This window comes from Crotalus tigris, unplaced genomic scaffold (genome assembly GCF_016545835.1).
Source record: "Crotalus tigris isolate CLP2741 ecotype Arizona unplaced genomic scaffold, ASM1654583v1 scf7180000019553.37968852642:3898890, whole genome shotgun sequence".
In the NCBI taxonomy this organism is placed as follows: Eukaryota; Metazoa; Chordata; class Lepidosauria; order Squamata; family Viperidae; genus Crotalus; species Crotalus tigris.
Window position 1 is genome coordinate 2,625,113 of NW_024097591.1, and position 8,839 is coordinate 2,633,951.

The 8,839-nt window shown below is 49.9% G+C and overlaps 1 protein-coding gene across 2 annotated transcripts; it reads left to right on the forward strand.

Moving 5' to 3' along the window:
* The first annotated feature begins 1,860 nt into the window (after positions 1-1,860).
* SLC27A3 (solute carrier family 27 member 3) lies at positions 1,861-8,208 on the forward strand. 2 transcript variants are annotated; one of them, XM_039363238.1, is made up of 10 exons: positions 1,861-2,436; positions 2,894-3,103; positions 3,599-3,757; positions 4,070-4,194; positions 4,356-4,550; positions 4,648-4,738; positions 5,227-5,425; positions 5,920-6,017; positions 6,558-6,688; positions 6,796-8,208. In XM_039363238.1, the coding sequence occupies exons 1-10, from the start codon at positions 1,953-1,955 to the stop codon at positions 6,967-6,969; spliced, it is 1,866 nt and encodes a 621-aa protein (XP_039219172.1). In that variant the 5' UTR covers positions 1,861-1,952; the 3' UTR covers positions 6,970-8,208. The 2 variants fall into 2 exon arrangements, with proteins under 2 accessions (XP_039219172.1, XP_039219171.1); XM_039363237.1 differs by having other exon boundaries at positions 1,865-2,436; positions 6,793-8,208.
* Positions 8,209-8,839: the final 631 nt, after the last annotated feature.

Sequence of the window (8,839 nt, forward strand, 5' to 3'; positions counted from 1 at the left end):
AGCAGGCAATGGTGACTTCTAACCTCACCTTAGCCATGAAAGCTGGCCAGGTACCTTTGGTCCGGTTCCTTCCTGTCAGCCCAGCCCACCTTATAGGGTTGTTGTTGGGAAAAGCAGGAGGAGAAAGGAATATTAGGTATGTTATTTGTAAAAACAACGGGCGGGATACAACCTCAGGCCTTCTTCCTTTGGAAAAGTAGCCCTTAAGTAGCCGAGATCGATGGAGCTCCTAGCACCAGGAGCAGTCTACCCCAAACTATCAACCCCTTCCAATATTTTCCTTGCCAGAGTTCCCTCCAGGGACCAATTTGAGCTAGCTTTCACAGAACATTTAGTCCTGATGGAAGGCGAAATATTTCCTGGACCAAAAAGCAACATTAAGCAATCCCAGCTCCTGTCCAAACTCCCTCCCTGATTCCCCCCTCCCTGCAAACAAGTTGGGGAAGGATGCTGGCACGGTTGCAAATGCGAGGACTAGTCGTAAGTCCAGTTTCCTTCTAACGGGGGGGGGCACCAATTTAGCTAACCAAAACATCCCTTTAAAGCAGTGTTTCTCAACCTTGACCATTTTAAGGCATGTGGACTTCAACTCCCAGAATTCCACAGCCAGCAATGCTGGCTGTGGAATTCTGGGAGTTGAAGTCCACATGACTTAAAATGGTCAAGGTTGAGAAACACTGCTTTAAAGTTTCTTTTTCTTTAAAACCACCACCACCACCACCGATGCTGCCTCTGGCTTCTTTTTCTCCTCAATTTGAATTTATTATTTTTTTAAAAAACTTTTTTTTTCCCCCTGCGGTTTTTCAGGCTTCAAACAAAAGGGCTGATTTTGTTTTGTTCTTGTCTTCCAGTATTCCTGGCCTCGTTATTTTCCGCCCGCCTCCTTGTGTGTTGTGGCCCGAGGGCAAAAAAGGAGGATGTTTTGTTGCCAACACTTCCATCTTTGTGTGTCTGTGTGTTTCAACATCTGCAATTCATAGGATTTGGAGACAGGGACCCCCACCCCCACCCCACCCCCTGGGTCAGTAGGGAAAAGACCAGGAGGGTGAAATTTATTTGAGCAGCGGCTGCTTTGCACGTTTGCAAAGTAGGGGAAAGTTTAAGCCGGGAAACCACAATTAATTCCTGGGCCTTTTTTTTTTTGGCACCGGTTAAGCAGGGATTTAATGGGTTAATGGGGGGGGGCGTTAATCACGGTCAACACGAAAATCAGATGTTCCTGCCAAGAGGGACCCCCGCAAGGCCCCCACTTTGTCTTGGTGGGGAGGGGGCTGTCAATTAGCCGTGATTCAAAACAAACCACAGCTTATGGTGATGATCCTGGGCTAGTTAGCGAAGTAGGACGGATCCTGATTGTGGATGGTCCTTCTGGGCTGGATACAAGGCCTGCTTTGGGGCATCTCCTTGGGGACGGGGTGCAAATGACCCCTGGCAGTCCCAAGGGGGTGAGTCTTCTTGGCGGGGTGCCAAGTCCCCCCCCCATTCTCCCACTCCCTTCCCCATCTTCTCTCTCTCTTTTCTTCCCTCTCTCATTCCCTCTGTAACTTTCTAATCTTTTCTTTCTTTCTCATTGTCCCACTCCCTTCCTTCCCCATCTTCTCTCTCTCTTGCCCTCTCTTTTCTTCCCTCTCTCTCTCTCTCTCTCTCTCTCTCTCCTGTCTCAGCATCTCCTCCCTCGAAAAGATCTTAAAACTTGGCGGGCTACGCAGAAGAGGGGGCGAGCGTGGGAGCCCCCCCTTCCCTTTTACACACCCGCCCCTTTACACACAAACACCCACACCCGCCCCCTTTGCGCGTACACACACACCCACACACCCACAAACACAGGCAGGCAGGCAGGCAGGCAGAAGGGTCCTTCCTTGCAGCGGCTCCGGCGGGGGGCGCTCGCTCGGCTGAGCGCGCAGAGGGGCCGGCAGCCACCCCCCCCCCACCCGGCCGGTCCCCGCTCGGCCATGGCGCTCCTGCTGCTGCTGCTGCTGCTGCTGGCGGGGCTGCTGGGGCTGCTGGCGGGGCTGGGGCCGGGGCGGCGCGGGGCGCGGGCGCGGGCCGACCTGCGCTTCGTGGGCCGGGCGCTGGCGCTGGGCGCGCGGCTGCTGCTGGGCCCGGGCGGGCGGGCCAGCGTGGCGCAGCGCTGGGGGCGGCTGGCGGCGGCGGCGGGGGGCGCGGGCCGGCCCTTCCTGCGCTGCGAGGGGCGCAGCTTCAGCTACGGGCGGGCGGAGGCCGAGAGCAACCGGCTGGGGCAGGCGCTGCGCGGCGCGGGGCTGGGCGGCCGGACGGCGGCGCTGCTGGCCGGCAACGAGCCCTTCTTCGTCTGGGCCTGGATCGGGCTGGCCAAGCTGGGCGCCCGGCCCGCCTTCCTGGGCACCGCGCTGCGCCCCGCCGCCCTCCTCCACTGCCTGCGCGCCTGCCGCGCCCGAGCCCTACTGGCCAGCCAGGGTGAGCGGAGGGGGCCGGGGAGGATGGGGCCCGGAGGGAGGGAGGGAAGCTGGCACGGTGGGCTGGGGATTCCAGGCCCTGCGCAGGGGAGGCAGGGGACGATGGGACCAGGGATGAGAGGCCTCAATCGCTCCTCCCACCGGTGGTCCTGGGTCGACCGAGCCTGGAGGGGGGGGAAGCAGGGGAGGATGGGGACTGGGGCTGTGAGGCCTGCAGGGGTCCCCAGGTTGACATAGGGCAGAGGGGGGGCAGAGGCAGGGGATCATGGGGCTGAGCCATCCCATCTTTCCATCAGGAGGCACGATTTTGTCTTCTCCCTCCTGCTCTTTCTTCCCCTCTGGTCACACCAACCCTGCAGAGCAGGCCAGGCTTAGGGCAAAGAGAGACAGAGAGAGGCCCAAAGTCACAGCAGGAGCTTGACAACCCCCCCCCCCAAAATCTCTCTGAATCTTTGCAGAGCTGTTCGGAGCCGTGGAGCCCATCCTCCCCAGCCTGAAGGAGATGGGCATTGGGGTCTGGGTGATGGGAAAGGGGCCCTATCCACCGGGCGTGATCAGCCTGCAGGATCTGCTGGAGGAAGCCTCTGAGGAGCCCCTGCCTTACGAGCTCTCCACGCCGCGCCACCTGATGGACACCTGCCTGTACATCTTCACTTCCGGGACAACAGGTGGGAGGGGGAGATAGAGAGGGCAGGGAGGGGGGAGGCAGAGGTTTCTGGAGGGCTTCAGGATGGGGGGGGGGGGTGAGGCCTTAGGAAGGCAGCAGCAAGTTTGATGCATCCCCAAATCGCATCTTTTAAAGAACAATTGTGTCTATGTTGCCTTGGTTTGTTTTGCTACTTTAGGGCAAAGTTGTGGGTTGAGTTCATAAGCACAAATACTGTGTAGCAATCAATGTTTTTAAAAACATAACATCCTTTCCTTTTTCTCTTCTTTCCTTCCCTTTCTTTCCTTTTTTTCTTTTCTCCCCTTTCTTCCTCCCTCCCTCACTCACTTTCCTTCCCTTCCTTCTTCTTTCTTTCTTCTTTCTTTCTTTCTTTCTTTCTTTCTTTCTTTCTTTCTTTCTTTCTTTCTTTCTTTCTTTCTTTCTTTCTTTCTTTCTTTCTTTCTTTCTTTCTTTCTTTCTTCTCCCTTCCTCCTTTGCTTTCTCCCTTCCTCTCCAGGCCTCCCCAAGGCTGCCCGAGTCAGCCACTTCAAGACCATCCTCTCCTTAGGGTTTTACAAGCTGGTGGGGGCCTGCAGCTCGGACGTCATTTACCTGACCCTGCCCTTGTATCACATGTCCGGCAGCCTTCTGGGCATCCTCGGCACATTTGGCCTTGGTAGGTGCAGGAGCTTTGCCGTCTGTCAGGCAAGGCAGAGAAGCGTCTTCCATCCCTTGCTCCTTCTCCCCTCTAGAAGTCGGGGTAGATTGCTCGTGGCTTTGGAGGCTCTACTTAAGTGTTACCTGCTTCCCAGCCAAGGGATTCCCTTTTCATCCCAAATACCATTTTGTCATAGTCAAAATTGCGGTTTAACGAGGTGACTCTTCCTGCCGGTCGATGGGGAAGAATGAAAAGAGGACTTTCTAAAAGTCATGAGGACTAGAAGCCTTGCTCAGCTTTTTTGGAAAAAGGATTCCCGTTTCTTGCCAGGTGGCACCTGTGTGCTGAAGAAAAAGTTCTCAGCCAGCCAGTTTTGGCCGGACTGTCGGGCTCATGGGGTGACCATCTTCCAATACATCGGAGAGCTTTGCCGGTACCTGGTCAACCAGCCACAGGTAAGCGTGGGAAAAAGGTGGATCTGAATGTCTCCCTCTGGTGGCCAACGTTGATATGCTGGGATTTCTGCCATTTTCCCATTTCCTTCCTCCCTCCCTTCCTTCCTTCCGTCCTTCCTTCCTCCCTGTTGTGCCACTGTGTTCCTTCTTCTTTCCCGCAGAGCCCGGCTGATCGGGAGCACTCCTTGCGGATGGCCATGGGCAGCGGGATGCGTCCGGACGTCTGGCGCGAATTTCTCCGCCGTTTCGGAAACATCAAAGTGGTGGAAACCTACGGCATGACGGAAGGGAACGTCACACTGTTCAACTACACTGGCAGGGTGGGGGCCGTGGGGCGCGGCTCCTGGATTTATAAGGTGGGCATCATGACATTCCTGGAAAAGGTAGGGAGGCACTTTGGGGAAAAAAATATCTCGTTTTTAATTGTACCGTGATTTTTTTCCCTCCCCGCAGTGCTTCAGTCCCTTTGAGTTGGTTCGTTTTGACGCTGTCCAAGGTGCTCCACTTAGAGACAAGGCCGGACGGTGCCAGCGGGTGGATATAGGTGACGTTGTAACTTTGAACAGTTGCTAAAGCGTTTGTTTAATATTTTAAGGCCACCCAGAGTTACCCTGTGATAAAGATGAGCATCCAATAAATTTAATAATAAATAATTAGAAATTAGAATTAGAATCACAGAGTTGGAAGGGACCTTGTAGGCCATCTAGTCCAACCCCCTGCTCAGGCAGGAAACCCTACACAATTTCTGACAGATGGAAGGAAGGAAGGAAGGAAGGAGAGGGAGAGAGAGAGAGAGAGAGAGAGAGAGAGAAAGGAAATAGAAAGAAGAAGGAAGGAAGGAAGGAAAGAAAAAGAAGGGAGAGAAAAGGAAGGAAGGAAAGAAAAAAGAAAAGGAAGGAGAGAAAGGAAGAAAAGAAAAAAGAGAAAGAAAAAAGGAAGGAAAGAAAGAAAGAAAGAAAGAAAGAAAGAAAGAAAGAAAGAAAGAAAGAGTCCTAATCCGAGGACTCTCTGGGCCGTTTCTTCCTCTTGCAGGGGAACCGGGCCTCCTGGTCTCGCCCGTCACCTTACGCAATCCCTTCCTCGGATACGCCGGCGGGCGCGAACTGACCGAGGCGAAGATGCTGCATGGCGTCTTTGCCGACGGGGACGTTTATTTCAACTCCGGGGACTTGATGGTGCAAGACGGCGAAGGGTTCGTCAGCTTTTGGGACCGTACGGGAGACACCTACCGGTAGGCTTCTTTTCTAAACCTGGCTCACGTTTCCCATGTTCCACTCCCTTGCTGATCAGGGATGATGGGCTTTGCCACCTCTAGGGCGTAGGAGAGTGCAAGACAGTGCAAGGCAATTCCTGCCTTGCGTCATATTCTGCATTGGCCACACGAGGGCGCCCTTCCCTTAAAAAAACTGAGGATTTGATGAGCTTCAATTTAAAAAACAAAAAACAAAAAAAGGTCCGAAGGGGACTTTTCTTCGCTTCAAATTAAAAAAAAAAAGAGCCCAAAGCCCCAAATCACCATTTTTTATTTAAATCAATCGGCCACTCAACACCAGAAATGCAAAAAAATAAAAAATAAAATAAAATAAAAAATCCTGAAAAACCCGTTCAGTCATTCCTGATCTTCTAGTTAAGACTGTTTTTTCCCTTTAATTTGCAAATCTTCCCTCCTGGCTTTGCATATATATATCTTCTCTGACTTCCCACTATTTTTTCCTTCCTCCATAGTTGGAAAGGTGAAAATGTGGCCACGACAGAAGTCGGGGAGACTTTGAGCAAGTTGGACAGTTTGAGGGAAGTCACGGTTTACGGTGTGATCGTCCCAGGTAAGCGTTAGGAAAATCAGGAAAAAAATAAAATATCTCCCCAAGTTCTGATCCAGCTTTCTTCCTCCTTGCCCAGTCCTGCGAACGCAATTTCTTGGATGGAAAAATGCTGGAATGACAGCAGCTGGCAACTGTTATGATCCCCGAGTTGCCTTCTCATTGAAATTGGCGGCCTATAAATTAAATACACAAAATAAAACTAACATTGCTCGCTGTTACTTATTTGTTGCTGTTGGTTTTTAGTAGAACGGCTATATGTTCCTTTGTATGTAACAAAGAGGTTCTAGACAATTGTATAGGCAATATATGGGGTCTTTCGCTTGAGCAGGGGGCTGGACTAGAAGACCTCTAAGTCCCTTCCCACTCTGTTATTCTGCATCCTTTGTGGAAAGTGGCACATTTATTTCATAAAGATGCATGTCATGGAAGTACTGATTTTCCTGGCTTTGCTCTGGAATTTTGACTCTGTGACCACGGGGATGCTGTGACAGTCACTAAACGAATTGTCGTAAGTTGAGGACTGTCTGCATTCTCTTCCAGGACACGATGGCCGGGCAGGAATGGCCACCTTGGTGCTGCAGCCGGAGGCCGACTTCAGTGGCCCCCAAATCTACAAGCAGGTGGCTGAGCTGCTCCCTCCGTACGCCTGGCCTCGCTTCCTGCGAATCCAGGTAAGCCTCCAGTTTGGTTTTGCTTTCTGGTTTCACAACGGCCCTGCGAGGGAGGCCCAGATCTGGCCGCCCATTCATGAGGGTCTGACTTTCCTTCCATTCAGAAGCAGCTGGAGATGACGGAGACCTTCAAGCAGAAACGGTTCCGCCTGGTGGAGGAAGGGTTTGACCCCACCCGGATCACGGACCCCCTGTTCGTGCTGGACGTTGCCGCGAGGACCTATGCGCCTCTCACGCCGGACATCTGGAAGAAGATCGCCGTGGGAGAGCTACGCCTGTAACGGACCCGCTCTCCATCCCTGGGCAAAATCCGGACTCTGTTGCACTGGACAATCCTGGCTGTGTGTGTGCATGTGTGCATTACATATAGTCCTCGCCATAGGACTGTCACAGAGCTGGGAATTTACTGGCTGAGCTGAGTTTGTGACATTTTTTCCATGGCGGTTGTTAAAGTGAGCTCTGCTGTCATTAAGTGAGTCTGTTGCCCAACGGAGCGGTTTGGGGCCCTGAAACCAGAATTGAAACCTCAGTTTCCAGGTACAAAAAGTCATAAATGGCGATCAGGAGGCATCATAACCTTGAAACTGGACCTTTTTGGAGATGTTTACGTCGTAACGTGGGACGCTGAGCGATTGGTCGTAAACTGAGGAATATCTGTCTTCCTCTGCCTCCATTTTCACACAACCTCGGTGAAGTGTCTTCCTTGTAACGCGGTGGTCCTTACAATTTGAGGCTGGATTCTCCAATTTTTCTATTTTTTCTTTTTTTTTGCTGGGTCTTTAAAACCTACAAGTCTTCCTTTTTTTTGTCTGACCCCCCCCCCATGGTCCCCCCTCTCTCTCTGGGCTGGGTGGTTTTTTTCTCTGAAAAATCCCCATTTTTGGGGTGTCCCTGAAGCCGGGAACGATTGGAACGCTCTGAATTTCCTCCATTTGTATTTAATTCCTGTTTGGGAAGTTCAGAGTCAGTTTTGGGGACTGAATAGATTTTGAGATTGGACCCATCTTAAAGACTAGGGAAACTGAGGCCCAGATAGGAGTCATAAGCTAAGGGATCTGTTTTGTTTCGTTTTGTTTTTTTAGGGATGTGTGTCATGAATTTGTACTTAATCAACTATCCAATTTGGGGGTATAAATTTGTTAACTGGTTGATTCACTCTTAATAGCTATGCAAAAGTCAGAAACGGCTGACATAACCAGTTTTTGGGTTTTTTTTGTACCTTGGATTCTAAAGGAGCCCCTGTTTTCTCCCCACACACCAACAAAGCAATCAGTGGTCTACCTTGCAAGGCCAGTTTTCATTGGGTTTTTTGTTTTTTGTTTTTCAATTTTGCTGGTCAGACCAGATAAATCTATCCAGAGCTGCTCACCGTGATATATCGGATGGGGTGATTCGGTTTCAATTCCACGTGCCTTGCCAGATCTTTTAAACCAGCCATAATGTCTTGTTTCAAAGTTGGGGTTTTTTGTATTATTTTATTTTGGGGTATTTTGATGGAATAAAGAGACTTTGACTTTTGACAGGCTGGCTCTTGTTCTTGAGAAGTGGCTGGCTGGGGAATTATGGGCGTTGAAGTCCCTTAAAGTTTGAGTAACACTGTTCTAAATGTTCCCTTATTCACCTAAGTGCATTTACTATTAAATGGTCAAATTTATTCCATTCTTTCGCATTATACAGATACGTAATTTTAATTTATTTTGCTATTTTTATTTCAGTGTTTGATGGAACAACTCTTCTGCCCAATGCTTTTAAAAAAAGATGTGAGAGAATAGAGCAGTCGTTTATCACATCATATTTTAAGGTTTTATTTTATTTCAGGGTTTTATGGAATAGCCGTTCTGCTGAATACCTCTTTTTTTAAAAAAAAAATGCGAGGGAACACAGAAATAATATGCATCACATTTTACTAATTTATATTTTATATTTTATATTTTGTCTTCTTTCACAGAACAGCGATTCTGCCCAATACTTCTTTTTTAAAAAAAAAAATTGCAAGAGAACGCAAAACTAACGTGACGGAAATAACACACATCACGTTTTTATTATGCGAGCCTTTTATTTATTATATTAGTTTATATTGTATTTCGTTTTTATTTTTCTTAACAGAATAACGATTCTGCAAAATGCCTTTTTAAAAAAAAATACGCTAAG

Bases quoted from the DNA above. Each gene is read 5' to 3' on its own strand.
- SLC27A3 (XM_039363237.1), top strand. From the start codon at position 1,953: ATGGCGCTCCTGCTGCTGCTGCTGCTGCTGCTGGCGGGGCTGCTGGGG. The intron at 4,195-4,355 runs GTAAGCGTGGGA...TCTTTCCCGCAG, and splicing joins ACCTGGTCAACCAGCCACAG to AGCCCGGCTGATCGGGAGCA. The intron at 6,689-6,792 runs GTAAGCCTCCAG...CCTTCCATTCAG, and splicing joins CTCGCTTCCTGCGAATCCAG to AAGCAGCTGGAGATGACGGA.